Here is a 21,639-nt window from a genome sequence, read left to right on the forward strand (position 1 = left end):
TGGAAAACAATGCCTAGGAGGAAGTATATAATGGCAGAAAAGAGCATGCCAGGCCACAAACCCATGAAGGATAGGCTAACCCTTGCCTTGTGTGCGAATGTGAGTGGCTGCTGCAAGATAAGCCACTACTCGTATACAGTATCTCCCTGAAAAAGGTTCTGAAGGGCTCTGGGGTTGAGTCTCATAAGAAACTTATAGAAAAACTGCATGTTATGTGGAGGGCAAACCCAAAGGCGTGGGTCACCAGGGAGTTCTTTGTGCAGTAGGTAAACCTGGTCTTTGGTCCTGCCGTCAAAAAGTACCTTTTGGAAAATAACCTACCCCTGCATTCCCTTCTCGTCCTTCACAATGCTCTCGTGCACCCATCAGACCTTGCTGACAACATTCTTGAAGGATTTAAGTTTATTAACGTCCTCTACCTTCCACCCAACACCACCCCTATCCTGCAGCCAATGGACCAGCAGGCGATTTCAAATTTCAAAAAGCTCTCCACCAAGCATCTGTTCCGGCGCTACTTTGAGGTTATGGAGAGCACAAACCTCACCCTTCGAGAGTTCTGGAAGGATCACTACAATATTGTGACCTGCTTCAGAATTAGCTACATGGCCTAGTAGGGTGTTACAAGAAGGACCTTAAACTCTGCATGGAAGAAGCTGCGGCCTGAGGTTGTGTCCGAAAGGGACTTTGAAGGGTTCGAACCTGAAGAGTTAGTGGTGGAGGAGATTGTGACAATGGATAAATTAAAGGAGCTACAGCAGCAGCAGCAGCATAAGGAGGTTTTGAAGTTTTGGGAAGAGGAGCAGCAGCCAGGGGCGGAGGTTATCTGTACAAGTGAGATTAAGGAAATGTTGGGAATGTGGGAGAAAATTTCAGAGTTTATTGAAAAGAAACACCTTGAAAAAGTTGCAATAGATTGTGCGTTGGTGTTGTATAATGACACTTGCCTCACTCGTTTCTGAAACATTTTGAAAGAGAAGATGAAACAAATTTCCTTGGACAAGTTTTTATTGAAACACCCTGCAAGTGAAAGCGAGGAAAGTGTGGCGAAAAAGACAAAAGTCAGTGAAGAAGAAGAAGAAGAAAGAAGACTAAGTGAAGCAAAAAAAAAGGAGCAATTAAGTTTAGCACAGTGTGGAGGAATTAAGTTTAATGATAAAATGTAGTAGTGTGTTTAAGTTAAATTTAGCAACACATTGTGGCATTGTGTGTGTAGCAAGTATGTTAAGTTGAGCGACAGAGGGCGAAATGAAACAACCCCCCAACCTCCTCTGCCAATCTCCTCCACCTCTGCCAGTGTCTTTGTCTGATCTTCAAGGTAAATACACTTGACAAAACCAGTTTGATCATACTGAACAAACATCTTTCATAATTGCACTAAACAAAAATCTCAGTCTGGCAAATTTCCTCTCTATATATTTCTGATAGCATAATACAAGCAGAGTAAAATATAAAGTTCAGTTTATTAACTTTAACACAGATGATGAAAGTTGTTGGAGACTGTGTTGGAAAGCATTGGTGGAGCAGCGTGGAAGACTTGAGAATTCGACAGTACCTAATGTAATGCAAAGTTCTCTAAAACCATCTATATTGTATTTGTATATTTGGAAAGAGAACAGTCCCAGTTACTATATATTTTGTAAAAGGCTGCCACATCATTAGAATCTAACTTGGTATACGTGTGACCATTGCGCTACGGTATTTTGTTTGCTGTTAGCATGTACCATCACCCTAAATAATAGATGCTGATACCTATGGAGTAGTTACTACTAGCTCTAGGGTAATATGGGCACCAGTTGCATAAGGGAGGTGTTAAAAGTTCAGCATATCAGGATTACTGAAACCAACAGCTGGGCTAAACTTTACTGACCTTTACCATGATGTGTCACTGAGAATTTGAGATGAAGGCATTAATCAAACATTGGAGGAAGGTTGATCAGAACTTCATTGTGAGACGATTACAAATACAGGATATCGCACCAAGGCCTGGGACCCTGAGTATAAACATAGCAAGTAAAGTATATCTAAAGTATCAATAATAATCCTGGCCATATTACATAAGTTCTGTAATAATTACACCTGTATTAACATGAAACATCCTACCCCTTAAGTAAGCAGAGCTGAATCATGAACAGTGTACATATGGCATCTTCTTATGCATGAAGTACACAATCATAATAAAACAATCATAATATGCAGTACTATGGCATAAACATTTTACAGTGAATATGACACCAATCTGTTATACCTCAATACACATTTGCTACAATAAACAACACCAGTCAACATTCAGTGCTTTACCTAAGTAACTCCACAAAAGTCCCATTGCAAACAACATATCAATCAATATTTAGTACAGTATTGTACACAAATCACAATTAAAAATAAGATAGACTTGCAGAGTATAGGTTCATCTTTTCAGAAATTTTTAACTATCCTCCCTGGTCTAGTCTGATACATACTTTGATCTGGGGTAACAGTGCTAAAATGAGCTCTGCTTTTACTAAACTTCAACTATCAAATGAGGGCTCAGAAGAAAATGCTTTAATCCGTCACTGCTGCAGCAGTTGCTTGTTAACCCTCAACAGTCTAAGTGGTAAAAATTCACCAGCTACTGCACCATTTTTCTTTGTCTGCAGGAATTTAGTTGGCTTCCCAAATTAAGGGTTAAAAGACAGATATTGAAGTAGTTCAACACAATGGTATTGATGTGAATGGCTCTAACGACCTTAACTGCTTATTTCCAAACTTTGAGAAGGGAGTTCATCATTATTGTTTTTAACCACCACAGTGGACCCTTTCCTTAGTTCTTCATTTCATACCAAACTCCTTCTTAATCCTCTGCAAAATGCCTTGTATTCTTTCTGTGAACAGAGCGCTTTTTTCCTGGTTTTCATTCTTGCAGATGAGTAAGCAAACTGCATGCCTAATCAGACAATGTCACCTATACCAGGGACTGGTATTGGTCTTTCTCTCCTGATTTTATTACAAAGATCCAATCTGCAGGTTCTCAGGGTAATCTGAATCACTAACTATTGCTGCATTAGTCGCTGGACTGGCCGTGCCTATAAGGGCCTAAGCACACTGGCGACTTTGTAGAGCCACAAGTGGCTGCGTTTTTGTAAGCGGGATATTTTTCTCCCAGGTTCCCATTGTTTTCAACTTAGCTGATCACACTTGTGTCTGTAGCTGTGACTGTGGCAAACTGTCGCTCATCCCCACCACAAACAGCGCATTTTGTGGCGGCGTTTTTGTCAGCTGGCTGAGAGCACACTAGTGACCTCTAGCGTACATGGCTGCTAATCAGTGATGCAGGAAACCCGTGAGGTGAGTGTATTTACATACCTTAATGTTATGTCTCTCTCCTCAGCTGGAATGCTCTTCCCCTTAGGTGTGTACTGTCTTTGCGAATGTGGGGGCCAATTATACAAGAGTTCGTTAAACTTTCCTGGGTCATCCTAAAGTAGTAAAAATTTATCATCATCTGCTCTTAAGTCACTCATTATCATGTAAAACTGTCCGTGGGTCAATCTCGAAGCAGTAATTGGGTGCATCCATACGCTCTCCGACGACGGCCAGCGCGGCGTCGCAGAAAGTATTAAGCAGTGACAGTGCCTCTTCCTCAGAGTCCATGCTGAAACTGAGATGTAGTGATATCGGGGTGTGGCGACCACATGTGGCCGGGAATTCAAAACATAACCACATGTGGTCGCAACTATGTAACTCTAAAAAGTGGCTAGTGTGCTCTGGCCCCCGCCACTGCTACCACTTACAATGGTGCCTACAAGTGGCTAGTGTGCTCAGGGCCTAACAGTTAAAGGTGTTTAGCACTCCTCGAGGAGGCTGAGAATCCTTGATTGAACAATTCAAGGCTCTTTGTTTCTACAAATTGATGGAGGATGTTCATCTCCATGAACAAAATTTCCTACTGGCTTTGGCAGATTATTATTGGGTATCTGATGAGAAAGCATCTCAAGTAAAAAATACAGTTCAGGGCTCTTGATTTCTATTCCACTTAAAACAATTATCAAGATTTCAGCTGTTCTAATGACAGAGACAAGGAAGTGTCCCTCTACCTTTATTAGGTTTTACCTAAGAGCTATGCATGTTTAGGTGTATACTTGTCGAGACTGTTAGTCATGGTTGGATGTTTTTCCTCTAATGGAAAAAGAGGTACTACATTCCTTTTCTTTCACCTCTTCAAATTAATTAATCGCTTAATTCATCCATCTTTAATCTTGGAGGCATAGACTTTTTGAACCACAAGTGGCCATGCCATTGCTTTACTTTCAAGTTGTGTCACGATACTTGGTTCATGACCCTCTCCTATCACAAAGTGATTCTAGACCCACCGGAATCTTCCTGTAGCTGAGGATCAATTTTTCTTACCCTCCCACCAAACTGGCAATTCATGCCAATTATAGCTATAGCAGCTTTGACAAAATTTTTCACAAAAACCCACCAATCATAACAAAAAGCAATTCTCCCAACCCTTTTGTTCTGGCTGTTTTACAAGTTATGAACATAAAAATGAGACTGGCAATTTCTGCCTACTGATGGGTCAAAGGTGAACATGTGCATATGGTCACACACTGGCATATTTTCTAGCTGTTCTTCTCTCAGATGCTAAGTGTCTGGGGAACCCAATGCTAAAAATAAACCATAGACAGGGACCACAGACAGAACAACTACTGGTCTTGGAGAAGACTTGTCAAAAATGGAAAATCTGTCTGAAGGTCCTGCAACATCATCCTCTGCTTCTTCCTCGTGACAAGAGAGGGGGATATATGCTGGAAGGCAAGCAGAGGTCTCGTACAGCAGTTACAAAACCACCATACTGCAGCAAGAGAACCCTCCTCCATCTCGATGTTTCTCAATTTCTACATTATCTGAAAGACTAAAACATTACAACATTCCAAGTAATTGTGTAATCGAAAGAAAAACTCTGCTTGATCAGAGAGAAAACACTTCAGAACAAACAGAAAAAAGATGTAGATATAAGGATGTTCGATATAACTTGGTTGAGAAGCCGTCTTAAAAACAGAAAAGTTGGTGGTGAGAGACAGGCCTCTGCTGCCTCTCTCCTAGGGAGCGTAATAGAAAAAAGATATAGCAGAACAAACACCAAGTCTAAGACCAAGCTGGGTTTGCATAAAATCAAAAAGGCAAAACCAAGTTAGAGAGGGAATTAAAGAGGAAGGCTCATAGGCTAAAATGAGTTGAAAACAACTACGTGTATGTAGCATAACTGTGTAAGAATAACTATGCAGCGAGAAACAAAAATAACAAAATGTGACAGAATAGAACTTGTTGCATTATTTCAACAAAAATTATCCTCAAAAATGAAAACAAAAATAAAGAATAATAAAGAATTAAGGCAAATGGCAGGCAGAAGAGATGCGTCTGTCTCGGACGCAGCCAAAAAGTAAAGTAGCCAACTACCAATATCCACCTTGTTTTAAGTTAAACGGCCGGTTCCAGCTCATGCTGAAACTCAATCCCACATGTAAAGACCGAGGGTTTGTTTATGTGTAGGAACAAAAAGGTTAATTATGACTAATGGATTTGTATGGAGTTCCTTGTGATGTAAGGATTTGTATGGAGTTCCTTGTGATGTAAGGATGACAACCCTAGTACCTGATATTCTCCCCTATATTCTAAGCCACCTATTTGGAAACTGACAGCCAATTTTTAACATGTAGCAGCATGACCTTGACGTGACATTGATCCCATACACAAACTTTTTGAAAAATCTATTTCCATCCTTTCTCAAAACTTTCACAGTATTTATGAAACCTATTGCCTAATCAAATATGTTTAACTGGCTAAACTTAAGGTCTTATAATATTTCTAATGCAGTTGACAGTCTAGTTAAATGCCAATTAGCTTTTATACTGAGATCCTGTGTAGCCCAATGTACTGTCTGTGGCTTTCATGCTACCCTATTGATTCATATGAATAAACCACATGAATAACCTTATTTTGATATAAGCACATTAACTTCAACCCTTCTTGAGCCCTGGAAGTTTTTTCAGTTCATGTTACTATCAACTTAGTTCAGTCCAAAGTCCACATCCACATGCAAATTACTACTTAACAGCTGATCTAAAGTAATAATTTACCAAGTCAAAATATACTTAGAAGCAGAGAACCCACTAGTATTCAGCACTTCAGTTTAAGAGTTGCAAGTAAGGACTTTGTGGTCTGAACATGGGAAGCAAGACCACCGAGTTTGCCAGGGCAGCTTATGTATCCTGACATTTGCAAGAGATGCTCCCTGACCTATTCAAGCAGAGGCCACTTATATTAACCAAGTCTCCCACAAGTCATAACTAATCAGGAATTAAAGGGACTTTTGATTCAGGTTCATAGTGAGTAGATCAGTTTTGTCAGTTACTGAAGAAATTGTTCTAGTTTAGTAATGGTTTGTAGCATCATTCAAGCATGCAATACTGAATTAAAATTTTATAGACAGAAAATGAAAGAATTTAAAGGTTAGCAAATCTACATGTGGAATATTTTGTTGTCACTGGTTATCGTAAGAGACCATGAGGAAGAGACTGATTTCTTAAAGCGTTAGGTGTTAAAGTAAGCCTTAGTTCTGATATCTTACACATGATGAATACGGCAGTTTATTTATACTTCCAGAATGAGATAAATATATATTTAAAGAAACCCATCATCCTCAAAGCTGATTCACAAAAGAAAAAACTAATTCACTAGTTAATTGATAATAAACTTTCTATAATTAGTTATGCTTGTGAATAAAAGTGTTAGATCTCAATAGTACACCAATAAATATATTGGAACTAAATATGGATTCTCATAATTTTGTCTTATAAGAGTCATATAATTAATCAGCTGATAATGGTCAGGGTACAAATGCAAATATCTGGAGTAAAATAATATGATTAATATTAATGCAAAAGGTTTTACAAGTAGGTCTTTAAACAATGACCTAATGAAACCTGAATCATTTATTAAAAAGTTTACAAAAATTGTACTGTATCTCACTGTTATATTTTATAGACGAGGAAAAAGCACAGAATATAATCACATTCCTTGTACTGATGATAAAAAATAAAAGGTCACACAGTAATTTTCTTCAAGCATTTTGCTACTAAATGACCGATTATAGTGTGGATATAAAATCTGATATAATAAAAAAATTGTAAGGTAAATAATGAACTGCCTAAGGATATTATAATTTTTAAAATTTTATTCATCATTTTCATGAACATCAACTTAAAATATTGTGCACATGCAGACTATTATTATTTGATGATGTATTGATGATGATAACAGATGATTTAGAACTAAGTTCAAAACATATGCAGCATTACCTACAAGTAGGATAAGAACTGCAAAGGACAGGGGTCTCAGATGTTCTGCACAAAGTATTTAGGAATGTAAAGTATCACTTCCTCCAATTTGCCAGTAAAATCACTGAAAACTGCATCATTAATAATACTGAATCAATTTACATGAAAATTCTTTGGTTAGAATGTTAACGAAATCAATACCTAAAAGCCTGATTTATTTAAATACTTGTGCACTAGAGAGATAGCAAGTTATATCTGACAGATAATAAACTTTAAAAGTTGATACCTATTATATATGAACCTGAAGCTGAATGCCACTGAAAACTGTTTTAGAAACTGTAAAGCAGATATTCAGCCGAGATGCTTTAATGTCCCACTGTCCAGACTTTAGAGCTTTTATGATTTATGATGCAAAGCTATGGAACAGTTTTCACTGGCAATGTGATGAATGTTGACAACAAAACTGTAAAAAAGCCTCCATGGCAATGGAGTTTATCTGCAAAGCTGTGGAACAGTTTTGCCCGGTAGATGTTAATCTGCAAAGCTTACAGTGGAAGAGTCTTCCTTGGCAGTGTTATGGATTCAATCAGAAAAACTTGAACAAGTTTTCTCTGGCAGTGTTATGGATGTAAATTTGCAAAGGTGTGGAACAGTTTTACCTGACAGTGTTATGGATTTAATTAAAAAAAACGGATGAATAGTTTCTCTGGCAGTGTTATGGATGTTAGTCTGCAAAGCTGTGGAACAGCTTTCCTTGACAGTCTTATAGATTTAATCAGAAAAATGGTAGCACAGTTTCTGGCAGTGTTATGGATTTCAATCTGCAAAGCTGTTGAATAATTTTCCTATGCATGCATCTTCACTCATTTCTTCCCCAGCTGGTCTTCCCTGAGTCAGCAGCAAGATGATACCATCCTGGGCATCCTGCACTTTGAATTAATTCTCCTTAATTATTCTGGAGAATGTGGCCTAAGTTGTTTTTGTTTATGTTGGTATGGTCAAAGTAGAAACTGCCTAGCTTCACAGATAAAGGATAGGAAACTGGAAGACAAAGGGCTCTAGTACAACAAAAGATATTTGGCTCAAATCCAAATAGATCAAGATCGTCCTCCCAATAAATCTACCTGAAGCTTTCTCATACAAGAAAATGTTATTAGAACTAGTCTTTTTCCTAAAACATCCAAAGGAGGCAACAGGTACGGGTTTTCTTAAAAAAAAAAAAAAAAAAAAAAAAAAAAAAAAAAAAAAAAAAAAAAAGAGGCATGGAACTTACACCATGACTTCCCATCAATACCTTGAAGAAATCCAGACCAGAAAATGCAATTTGAATGAGATTTCTCGACAAACTATTCAAAAGAGCAAAAGGCATGGGTATCTTTCAAAAAAAGTATTGAACTTATACTGTACCAAGACTTCCTATCAGTACCTAAAGAGCTTCCAAACACTGAAGAGCAAAACATGTCTTTGCAATAAATAATAACATACAATTAATCATTACTGAATATTTCACTCCGATTTTCCCTGTGTGAGATTAGACTTGAATTCTCACCAATCTGTCCTGCATTGTGACTTTCTACCTGAATTCTCATCTGGTCCAGGTCTTCATCTATGTCCCTTCTTCATGAGTTCCTTGGCCTTCCCTCTCATCTTTATCTGCTAATTTCCATATTTTCTGACAATCTGTTGTTCTTCCCTTTTCTTCACATGCCCTTTGAGATCACACCTGCTTAAATGAACTCCTTTCCAAGTGCCCATATCTCTACTGCACATAGTAGTACAAATCTAATATGCAAATTACAAACTATAGCTCTGTTTACTAATGGGAACTTACCAGTAGTCTTGAAATATTTTCCAGTTTTCACTTCTAAAGTCTCTAGTTCTGAAATCCTCTAGTACACTTATATTCTACATTTCACAATATGAAGGATCTCTTATGGCATCCACTGAATTCACTTTTATACCCGAACCAAAGAATCCACATGACCACTTTCTCAACTGTGCTCTTCCTTTGCTTTCTTTCCAGGCACCATGAACTTGGTTTTCCTTGAAGTGGTTTTCACTCCTCTATTTACTATTCAAATCATATCTTTTAAATTCTCAATATGCAGTACTTACAAATTACAGTTCTTGTCATGAAGAGAGACAGTATTTAATATGCTCAAGTAATGACACATACACAAAGGAATGTAAATATAATTTCATGTCAAAAATAGAAAACCAAATAAACATCTGATTATGTATGCACACAAAATACAAAATTTTAATTGCATACTAAGTAGTTATAAAATTACGACAAAAAAAGAGTAACCCAATTTTCTTATTCCCTTTCAAATAAAAAAAAAGAGAAACGCTTAAAGAAAAAATAAATATGTATGTAAAGTAGCATACTTAAATAAAAAAAAAAAGGGTGACTTCACAAAAAAAATACAGTGATTAAACAATGCAGTACTAAAAAAACATACTGGACAATTCACAATCAGTTAATCCAATAAGGACAAGAACATGAATTCACTCGTTATTCTTACGATGGTATGAAAGCATCTGGAATGAATGAAGTGAGTTACAGAAAATAGTGGGAATTCACTGCAACTTTCTGCTCTCCAACAAAGGAAAATGATAAGTGCAGGAGTGTAGTCAGGAGAGATGAGGGGGCACCCAAATCAAAATCATTGCATCACACGCTCATTACCAGATATTATGATGCATTTCTAGTAAAATGGTTGTCTGATGTATTGATAGCCTAAACATTTTCCAATCTCCTGAAATAAGTTTTGAGTTTTCTACAAGACATTACAAGGATTGACAGTCAGATTAATTTTTAAAATGAAAGATCACACCATTGGTCATCAACATCAACATTCTAAGGATGCAAGGTCTCAGACATTTTGTGCTCAACAGTGAGTAGCCTTGTGTATAGTACTATTAAGCAGTTCAGTGTTTATGAAAACCATGAAAATAATCAGTTACATACTGTGTCTCTTCTGCATGGTTACTGAGGGGGATTAAAATAAATTTTCTCAAATGCCATGACTGGTTTCAATGGTGATTCCTTTGATAGAGAAATCCTTCAACAACCTTGGTTCTGAAAGTCAAAACTAACTGTTACAAAAACAAATTTTTTTTCATATTTAACTAATTACCTTAGAAGGACCACCCAGTATTTCTATTAAGTGAATCACTCCAATCTTACAATAGGAGGAAACTGCTACTAATTACAAAATTCAGCTACAAGCTGATTTAAACTGGACTGATTTTTTAATAGCAATTTATTCTCAAAGTACCAAAGAACTCTAATTTTAAAAATGGATCTCTACATATCACATTGTCAAATAACTTATAATTACCGAGTCCCCCCGTGGATCAAGATACTGAAATAAGATTTACTGCAAGGTGGCTTTAAAGTCAAAATCAATAAGAGACTGTGATTATAGAACTGGACATTTCAAATTTTAACTGCTATAGTTAACTGGATCCTATTTCAACTAAGCACACTATTTCCAATCCATGGTTATCAACTCTAGAAAAAGGGAGGTCCAAAACATGATGCATCACCACTCACCTTTGGGTAATTTCCTCAGTGTAATAGTGTAGATACTGAGTGATTTCTGTCATACGCTATTCATCCTCTTCCAACTGAAATTTCTTCTTTTGCTGAATCGAGCTTTCCAGAATTAAAATATGTCAAACAATTTCTTGGGGTATCCCAAAGGGATGATAGACCAAGGATGTCAGACAAACTATCTATCCATTTTTCTGAGTAAGGCCAAATTTGATTTAATTTATGAATGTTTGGTCTGACGACCTGAAACTGGAACCATTTAGTGTTTCAGTACCTTCTCTGGTTTTGGCAGCATTCCAACTGATTCCCACCAAAGCAGGACTGCACCAATGTCTTAACAAAATATGGTATCGGTGTCCTTTGGATAACTCCCCTCTGGGTAACCAATCATTTATGCAATTTCTCTATCCTTTGTTTAACTGAATCCAGTATAAATTGATATGGCAGTGTACTATGTTGCCAAACTCTTCACAAAGCCATTTACACTATTCAGAAAGAAACTGTACAAAAACAATACACACTGAAAATTTGAAACTTTGGTGTGGAAATATTTTCTTCCAAAAGTTACACTGTATACACACACACACACACACACACACACACACACACACACACACACACACACACACAGTTACTTATCATTTGAAAGAACCAGCAAGGCATAACGATGGTACTGATGCGTTAAAGATAAAGTCCTAAGTAAGCCTGCAGTTATGGTTATGTTTTAACTTGTAAACACAACTGGGAACCAGGTGTGACACTGTCATAGATCTAAATGGTTTGCAGGGCCACCTTTCTAACCCTTGTAAACCCATGACTTAAGTAGAGTCAATATTATCGAAGAAAATGTCAAAGGAGGATCTGAAAATTTCTAATAAATAAGACTGATGAAGAACGCAACTTTCTTTGGTCAACTTCAGTACCTACCACTAACGGTAGATATAGCTGAAGAAGTTTCCTTTACTTCCTCTGCATGTCTGTGACTAGTGACTAACATGATGATGTAATTTATTTTAAGGGATGCAAGTTAGTAGTTAGCAGGTGTGGTTAAGGCAGGAGTCTACATCTACATATGAAGTCAAAGACAGCAAAGCTTCTTAGTAATTAAGGCTATTTCTCAATAACGGTTAACCAGGATGAAGTTATATCATACTTCCCAAGTTACTTTCCTAGAATCCCCTCCCTTAAAAAAATACACACATACACACCTTGAATGGAAACCATGTGTACTTAGAACAACTGAAAACAATTTTGTAAAGACTTCATTTATAGTAGACATGGAACTTAAATGTCTTTGCTTTTTATGATAAATTTAATGCATGGAATACTTCAGGATTCAAAAGAAGAAATATTCACCAAAATATGCATAACAGGTATAGTTACAATATCTAGTGTTAAGGATACGACAACATGTAGGCCACGTGCCTAGAACAGCAGCAGGAGAGAATATTTATTACAAGAGTAACAAATTCTAATACGTTTTACTCATGAAGATATACAAAATGACAAATTTTCTAAAATATTACAAATGAATATGAATATGAAACATCTACAAAAGAGTGATACCTGGGTAATTCACAGAAGAGAGGAAAATGAAAAGGCAATAAGAAAAATTCCCAAAGAGCTTCCAATTCATGCTACAATAAATAAACATATAAAATATTAAAATGATAAAAATTCTTATTGGTTAGTGAAAAAATTAAAGGATACATATAGTAAAGCATTTAAGGATTCTGTAGAAAAACCTTTGCTTTTGGCAAAACAAATGGAGGATGCAGAAATGATAAAGCACAATATCAAAATCATTATTCACTGCAATTAAAGCTAAGGAAGATATCACAGTAACTTCCCTTGTGACTGGTATTCAAGTGCACGGAACTCTCCAGAAAAACACGAATAACCAATATTTTATAACTGCCAGATTCACTGGTAGTATATGTGGCTCACACCAGTAAGTGGTTAGCTCAGTGGCTGTCTTCCCACTCAGCCATTTTCATTTTGCTGTAACCATAGCATTGTTCACCTGGCTTTATTGTGCTATTTATCTGTCATGTGTGTGTGTGCGAAATGATTAGAGTAGTACTAACTCTCAGACTAAAATTACACATTCATGGACACTTGGAAAAGGAAGAAAACTGCAAGACTCTTTGGAACAGAAATATCAACCACTGAAATTATAAAATATCAACCCCAGAGCAATAAACTCTAAGACTATTCTTTCAAGTAGCCTGAAAGCTCTTGCGCCATCAGGCCCATGTTAAAGATCTTTACAAGATTATTAAAAAATGAGACTGCTGCAAATCTGAGCTTCACAAACATTTGCAACTTTTTGGAAGGATGGCTGATGAGATATAACGTTTGCCATGAGACCAGAAAACTCGATAGTTCGGGTAACTGTCTATAATCAGCAGAAAAACGTTTGCTAAGTTGGTTGAGAATCTAAATTAACTCCTGATGAAATTGATGATAATGGTGAAACAGGCTTGTTTTGATCAGTCTCCCTGCAACACCATTGGCAGGCAGCCGAGAGGTTTGTACTAAAAGGTTCAAGCAAAGTAATGATAGGCTAACTGCTTTGCTGTATGCTAATATGGCTGGCACTCACAGTGAAATTGTGGGTTGTATTAAAATACCAGAAAACTTGTTTCAAGAACATAACAGCCTTACCTGCTGATAAAAAGGCCAAAGATAATGCATAAATGGATAATGATATATTTTTACAATGGTTCAAGCACATATTTGTGCCAAAAGGAAAAGGGCCTTCCAGATGACAGTAAAACCGTTATTTGTTGGACAACAGCAGAGCACAACTCCTGCAGAAGAGCTGTCTGCAACAAAGTCATCATATATTTTCACCCAATGTAACCACCTTCCCCCAACCTATGAATCAGAGGGTTATTCTGAAAGTTACGAGTTATGAAGTCCAACTCATGAATGACAAAAATTTAATGTAAACAATGCTATTAATATGATCTATATGGCACAGAAAGTTCAGCTATTGACATTACATTAGTTCTGGAGGAACTTGTAGCATATGGCTAAGTGCCTAGTACACCCACCACACCAACTCAAGATGAATGAAGAAAAAATTGATGCATGGGCTATAGCTGACCAGAAAACTCCCATACCGATCTTACGGAATAAACAAATGAATACAAGTACAGTAGTGTATGAAATTTGGGCCAGACATAACTAAAATAGTTGTGGAAGGAGAAAAAAGGGATGCTGACAGTGAGAAAGAGGATATATCTGAGCCTAAGGTTACATGGGATGAAGCTGAAAAAGGACTCCCAGTGTTCGTTAAGTTTGGTGCACTATTATTGTACATGAGTGCAAATGATGTGATGGGCTTTCATTTCACTGATAATGAATTTATCCAACAGTGAAGGAAAGCCTGTAAAAAAATTGACATTCACAAGTTTATACAGGTACTTTCAACGTCAGAGTCATATTCCAACTGCTTTTAGGAACCCTGCAAAAGCCTATTCAGACCTGCCTCACCCTCAGCCCTCGTTTGCCTACTCTTACAACTTCATCCCTGTCATCAGTGGATGTCTCCAATGATGACAGTGATCTTAAGTGCTTCTCTGTATACAGAATTTAATGTAATGTTAAGTGAAATACAGTACCATAATTCTCAGTTTTTACCTAAAATATCAGCTAGCTTACTGAACACTGACAGTACGTAATATCAGTGTGAAAAAAGTAAATTCAATCAAACTCTAGGTGAAATGCAGTCATTTTAAGTGATCAGCATATTTTATACCATGGGCTAGCACAACAAAAACTTAACAGTGTACATGATAAATGCATTATAAGATGACTACCTATAGGGCAAGTCATGTCACTGGCACTTCAATATGGTACAGCACTCATTGTCGCCCGAGTTCAGGTGAATATGACACAGTGACAATGCTTTAATAATTTTCTTTGATGTTCATACAAGTTAATTAAAATTCTTTCGAAGAACAGCTTTGAATGGTCAAAACAACTGAAGAACAGGCAGCATTTTTTGGTAAAAATATGTTTTATAGTAGAAAAACTGACATGAATACCTCTCAACACACTAGAATATTTAGATTACTGGCATGGTCAGGTCCCTAAGGTTACAAGAGAGTTTACTGCATCCAGGGTAAAAAGTATATGAGATCATTAACAAAATGTAAGGTCTCCAGTCCCAGGGGAGATGATCTGCGATACAGCAAGAGCACCAGAACACAAAAACTATAGCTATAGTGAGCGTAAACATATCTCCCCCTTAACATTGGTGGGAGAGTTCATACGATCCGCATTACCATACTACAGCCATGCTCATAAGTTATGCTACATGACTGCATATTTATCTTTTGTTTGACTGTAAAAATACAATTATTTTATAAAATAAGGCTGTAGTATGTGTTAATAAGAGTGAAAGCTATCATATATATCAAAACTTTAAGAAAATAATCACATATATAACCAAATTTTGGTCAAACAGTGAAAAAACATTTTCACAACTTTTGTTCATCCAGCACTGATGAGTTTAACAAAAAAAGTTACCAAATATTAAACTGATAAGTTTTCATAACATTATGAGTTTGTTTGAATTGCAACCATAAAATTTTAAATAGTTCTGTTCGATTGCTTTGATGATTAATACTGAATAAAAATAAAGGATGAATAAAAGTAGTATTACTATAGCAAAAGTAAATCTGCCGTTGTCTATAGGTAGGCATGGCCTGGGTATGATGCAACCAGGATCTTGTTCCTAGGCCTAGGTGTATTGTTTTTCTCTACTTACTAAAAATACATTGCGCTTCACATTCACATCTCTAAACTGAATTTCTGGTGGGGACTTATGAATCTACAGATTCTTGCACTTCAGGTTACCTTATGAATCAATTATACACCAAAATCAAGCAGGACATTTAAGAAAATAACCTTCCTAGTCAGTTTAAAAAGCTGTGTTGCATATCTTGACATTACTACCAATAATTATTTAAATTAATAACCATCTTTTTTATATAACTTACAGAATTATCTTTTATTCTTCAAAGAACAGATAATCTCAAAAAATAAATCCTTTAGTAAACGTGATGGCATCTCAGAAGTCTTAGATTTTTTGTTAGGCCTATAGCTCATTGCAGCACCATAGACAATTTGAACATAGCCTAAAACTTCAAAATTCAGAGGAGATTATTTGTAATTTCTATTTCTGTTTTGAAATTTTTGTTACAGCTGTTGAGCCTATTAGAACTATCATTATATGACACAGAGGTAGTTATGATGGCCACTTTGAGTAACACTGCCAACCTTGTCACACCATGCTTTGAGCTAAGCAATGCAGAAAAATATATATATATATTTAATTTCTTTCATGTAGACTAGGAATTGTACTAGTGCATACAAGAGACCATATCTATATATCCATTGGGAAAATATTGTTATCTGTGAATTCACAAACTTATCGATTTGTAAGACAATGGAATGAAGAAAAAAAGTTTAACACTACTTGGCAACCATACAACATTTTACATTGTGTTGAGATTTTGGACGATATAAGCAGAATCATGTTGAGTCCCATTTGAGCATGTACTATCAATTCTAGATGCATGTTTACTGATAGCAACAGTAAGCTCATTTAAAACAATTGCTTATGAAAATTTTTTTTGTATTTATGTCAACTCGACTAAACCTTTCCTCTTACAAGGAGACAACAAAAGTGGAGAAAATATTAATACCTCAGTCAAAGTTTTACTGTAATTCTCTGAAAATTATTATATGACAAACTGTAACCGAATGATGCTTATGGAAAATAAAATCTTTAAAACTTTCAACAATTAGAAAAAAATGAGAAAATTTTGCTATTTCTGCACTCCTAGGTGCTGAACAGCTGTGAATAAAACATTTTCCAAAGTTCTTCTAAAAAAACAGACTAAAACTATTTAAAATGTAAATACGTATATGAATAAACAAAAGCTACAAAAGGGTACACGTAAAAAACATTGACCTTGGCAACTGAAAGTAAAAATTATCACTTATATCAAATCCAGCACTGGGTCACAGGAAACACAATGCCCTGTGATGTAAGTTTCAACAAAAGAAAATAAATGCTTTGATGTTACAGTATGTGTAAAATGTAGTATAGTAAAAGAAACTGTGCAACTTAATGAGTGCGGTAAAACACAATTAACATCAGTCCTTGCATCTATGTGGTCCACTTACCAACTTTTATATGACAGCCACTGATGGCAGCAAGCTAAGGCTACATTACATATTGAAACAAGAATAAATAAAAAGGAGTAAAATTAATATCATAAAAACCATCATTCACAAAAAAGAAAGACTTTCAAACATTCTACCCCGGAATGAACTGATCATGGCATATGTCCCATGGCTTTGTTTTATTATTGTACTTCGGATACCCACATTTTTACTGCAACACTTGGCTTGGTTAAAATCATGAGATCTACAAGGATTATGTTTCAAACAACATATTCCAATTTAAGGACAAAAATTCAGAGAAAGTTTTTTGTTGGTTTGCTGTCAGAGAAGATGATTAATACTTAACCTACTTTCTTGAAGTAAATCAATACCTGAGATAATCATCATCATCAAAATCAATATCATCATCATCAAAATCATTATTTGTCTCTATTTTATTGTATGGATTCATGGAAAATAGCAAAACAACAGCATCAGCATAAGAATAACGTGTGAATCAAGGTTAATTATTTTTAAAGTATAAAAGTAAAATTAAACTGCTTTTAACTTCTCAAGTTTCAATACAAAAATAATTTTGTTGTGACAGCATCACTATAATCAATGATAGTTCTCTTTATAAATAAGCCAGCTAACTAAAAGGTCAACGTACAGTAGTCTAAGTACAAAAATTACAATTTGGTTGATAACTGAAGTTCATACCATTTTTCTCATTGGGAGAAGTAGACAAAGAATGGCAAGAGCCATGGTTGCATGCCAGGCAGAATGCACATAGTAATAGTTGTCATGAGTTTCCAGGAAGGCATAACATATGAGACCTGAGGCAGCCAGAAGAACACCAGGTAATAAACAAGTCAGCCAATACCCCTTAGTTGGATAGCAACCTTTTCCTTTCTTGCAGTGCCACATCTGAAATCCAATGCAAAATAAAAGTTATTTCAGATTCAAACTGAACAATAGTATGAACAACTTCTTTCATAATGTACAACTAATGCTTTGTAACATGGAAATAAAGAGCTTTAAATGTTGGAAACTGACAAACAGCTCAGTTCATCTAGCAAGCTGTTACAAAGTTCCATTTTTTCCAAAAGTATTAAAATTCTAGGGAGAAAATAATAAAAATAGGGCAAATCAAATTCTTACATATTTTCATCATTCATAAATGGACAGATTAAGAATGTGTAAAAAAAAAATAGGGGAAAGAAAAATTATGAGAACTTCGTACAGTAATCATTCAATTTGGACAGCTGTCACTGAGAAATGTACTAAAGATGTTAGCAGAGGGTGTTTTACACAAAGTTTCCATGACAGTCTTTACTTACCGAACAAATCTCATTTTCAGGAGACTGTACTAGGCTAGGCTTTCATACAAGATAACCAAACTTATGGCTTATCATAACCATCTCTTTATTAATTAACAACCACTTACCAAAGAACTGACATATAAACAACTTCGAGTAGGATGTATACAAACAAATTGGGAACAATTGTTTTGCAATTTTGATGGATTTTACTTTACATAAAGTACGCTAGTTTACCTTTGTATATCCATTTTACATTTATGTGCAAAAATAAAAATAATAATTCCAGTATAAATGGATTCAGTAGGTAAAATATTTTCATTACCATTACCTTTATATTAAATACAGCTGTAATAGCCTATTTGACTTATGCAAACACAGAATGTGAGTGTAACACCTAGCCTAGGTCAACAATTCACACACACATACACATTTTGTACCTCATGTATGATACAGTCTGATCTCTTTAAACCAGCACCCTTGGGACCAGGTCACTGCTGGACCACAGAAAAACCAAGATGACAGAAATCACCCCCAAAAAACCCCTCTGTAAACAAGGTCTTGCCCGCTCATTCCATAAACATATGGCTCATTATCAAAAGAAGAACACAGCTTATGAATAATCCCCATTCATTCATTCATTAGGTTTAGTTCCTTGCGAAATTTCTGGCCTGCTCCAAAAGCATCTCCCTGGAAATGCTTACACCTTTGCTACGTCTGAACTTACACCACTTTTTAAGCGCACTGTTGAATTCTGATCTCCTGGAGCCTTTCAATGTTTTCTGGCTTTCATTTCACCAAAACCCCTAGAAATCTGCTGCTTTTGTTTCTTTATACCTGCACTTGCATGCGTGTGTATCAGAGAGAGAGAGAGAGAGAGAGAGAGAGAGAGAGAGAGAGAGAGAGAGAGAGAGAGAGAGAGAGAGAGAGAGAGAGAGAGAGAGAGAGAGAGAGAGAGAGAGAGACTATTGTAAAAAAAACAAGAAAATAGAAATGTAAATTTAACTTAATGGATGTTTTTCTTCCTATCAATAATATGCTCATTTAAACTGTACATGACTGATCTATAATCTTTCTTGTTTGTTCATTCTATCCTTTTTATTATTTTTTATACAATATTTAGTCATCTACTTGCCAACATAAAAATGTTTCAAGCTGGAGATGGAATACATTTATTCTAACAATGTCCATGTTATAATATATGGTATAAGAAAAGATAAGAAAACTGAATATACTTACCCAAGAGGTTACCATAATGAAGAATGCAGACACAGAAGGAACCACAAATACCCACAAACCTGTGCGATCATACTCAACTCCTAGGGCAACAACCTATTTAAAAAAAAAGAAAAAAAAGCATGCTGATAGCCATTTTATAAACCACAATTTCAAGCTAAAATTCCTGGATTAAAAATAATTTACATTTATTTCGTAACATTAAGAAACACGCCCAACCTAATGGTGGGGTTACATGGAACTTTTCACGAGGAAAAAAATCATGGCTAATTTTCAAAGACTTCTTCTCATTCAGCAATGATACTGAAAATGAGATTAAAAATTCCAGTTAGTAGTAAGCAGTATAAATAGAGTCACCAACCAATCCCATTACTTACCATGGCACCAGCAACATGTAAAAGGGAGTAGAGTGACTGTGGAAGATCTGCCATTACAATTAGGGTGACCCAAAACGAAAAAATAGCAGAGTAGAAATCACAAAACTGCATCACGCTCAGTCGCATGATGCAAAAGTTGTATGGTTCTTGGTCACAGGCATGGTAAAACTGAAAGTAATTAAAACCCTCAGTTAGTTTTTCTGAAAGAATAATGTACTACAGCATTATGATTGATTAACTTGTCAGCCTTGGATATAACTCCTTAGCTCCTTCGCAAATCTGTGCTCAATCTATACTGCAGCTATAGTGACTCTGGGAAAGTTTATATTCTTTCCAAAAAGTTAAAATGGAGACACAGATTAAAGCAACTAAGACACATCTATTGAGTGTACTTTCTACTGACATGTGAATAAGACCTCTAAGGAACTGAATCCTCATACCAAAATTTTTTGTTACGACTCCATTTTTTTGCACAGACTGGTGTGTTTCAAGGGGTAAGCAAATGTACATAAGATACAAATGTGGAGATACAGTATTTGAAGGGTGAAATGTAAGTTACAAGTTTGACATGACCTATAAAATGGACAAAACTAAGTTACAAGTTACACACAAGATCATGGCATCATATAAGGTACGAAAATATTGACTACCATCCATGGGGACATTTCCTACCCATAGAGGGCAAAAGAACAGAAAACTCTCTTAAGAGACGTGGCACTTAAACATCAAGACAGTCAAACAAAGCAATTTCTGAAGCCCTGTTCATCTTAAGTTTAGTTACAATCCCCATTGCAGTTTAAGCTTATTCTAACATGTTGGTAATTTTGAAAGCAAATTACATCAAGAGAACTGGGAAAAAAATTGCTGGCAGAAAAATACAACACCGTAGTATCTGGAAATGCAACTACTCTCTCATGAAGTGCAAGCTGTTTTCTACTGGTTTAAGCCTCATTTCTTCCAAGTACGGAACTGTCAGCATATTGTAGAATAAAATTCAGACATATCGTAACATCATAAAATTTTACTGCCTTACCATCTAACTAATAATTTTTTCAACAGCATATATCACTCATATATATACCCAGGAATTTGGTGTTCAGTTTTTTCCATTCAGTATTAATTGTCAATTAAACAACTACTTCACAAAATGTTACAGTCTAAGTAGATGAGCATCTATGAGTGCTATCTGCAAGAATATGGAAGCTAATACCACAGACCTGAAACAATGAAGCAGGGGAAAAATGAAGCATTATCCGAGATTTATTTACTACAGCGGCAGTGAATTCTAACAAAAACCAAAACGAAAATCTGTAAATTTTACCGTTGAGAACACCATAGTAAAGGCATAAACTGTTGCCTCTGCAAAATATCTTCGCTTCAGGGCAAGGATGACTGCTGGCAGAAAGAAGAGGTTGGAGAGTGTCAATAACAATGTCGCAAGCAAAAGTTCCCAGTTTGATGTTGCCTGTGAACTATCTGTACAACCCCATCCACGGTATCCTGAAAGTCAGAATTCATTGGTTGGTTATGCACTGCATGTTTTTTATGACATACAGGTTCATTCAACAGTAATTATCATTCATCCTACATCCCAAAAATTCTGTTCCTTAGCTTGTTTTCATTTAAAAGGATCCTAATCAATATTA

The 21,639-nt window shown here is 35.9% G+C and overlaps 1 protein-coding gene across 2 annotated transcripts in view; it reads right to left on the reverse strand.

Moving 5' to 3' along the window:
- LOC136847250 (post-GPI attachment to proteins factor 6-like) overlaps positions 1 to 21,639 on the reverse strand; it is a 70,882-nt gene that overhangs the window by 8,815 nt on the left and 40,428 nt on the right. Inside the window, exons 11-15 of one of the 2 annotated variants that reach the window (XM_067118750.1) lie at positions 21,315 to 21,493; positions 19,994 to 20,161; positions 19,620 to 19,712; positions 17,782 to 17,988; positions 1,925 to 1,991 (exon numbers count right to left, since the gene is read on the reverse strand). In XM_067118750.1, the coding sequence (XP_066974851.1) occupies positions 1,956 to 1,991; positions 17,782 to 17,988; positions 19,620 to 19,712; positions 19,994 to 20,161; positions 21,315 to 21,493 (683 nt within the window). In that variant the 3' untranslated portion in view covers positions 1,925 to 1,955. Of the gene's footprint in view, positions 1 to 1,924; positions 1,992 to 17,781; positions 17,989 to 19,619; positions 19,713 to 19,993; positions 20,162 to 21,314; positions 21,494 to 21,639 lie in introns of those variants that run through there. The other variant, XM_067118749.1, reaches the window with a different exon arrangement.

This window comes from Macrobrachium rosenbergii, chromosome 16, assembly GCF_040412425.1.
Source record: "Macrobrachium rosenbergii isolate ZJJX-2024 chromosome 16, ASM4041242v1, whole genome shotgun sequence".
NCBI classification, from domain to species: Eukaryota; Metazoa; Arthropoda; class Malacostraca; order Decapoda; family Palaemonidae; genus Macrobrachium; species Macrobrachium rosenbergii.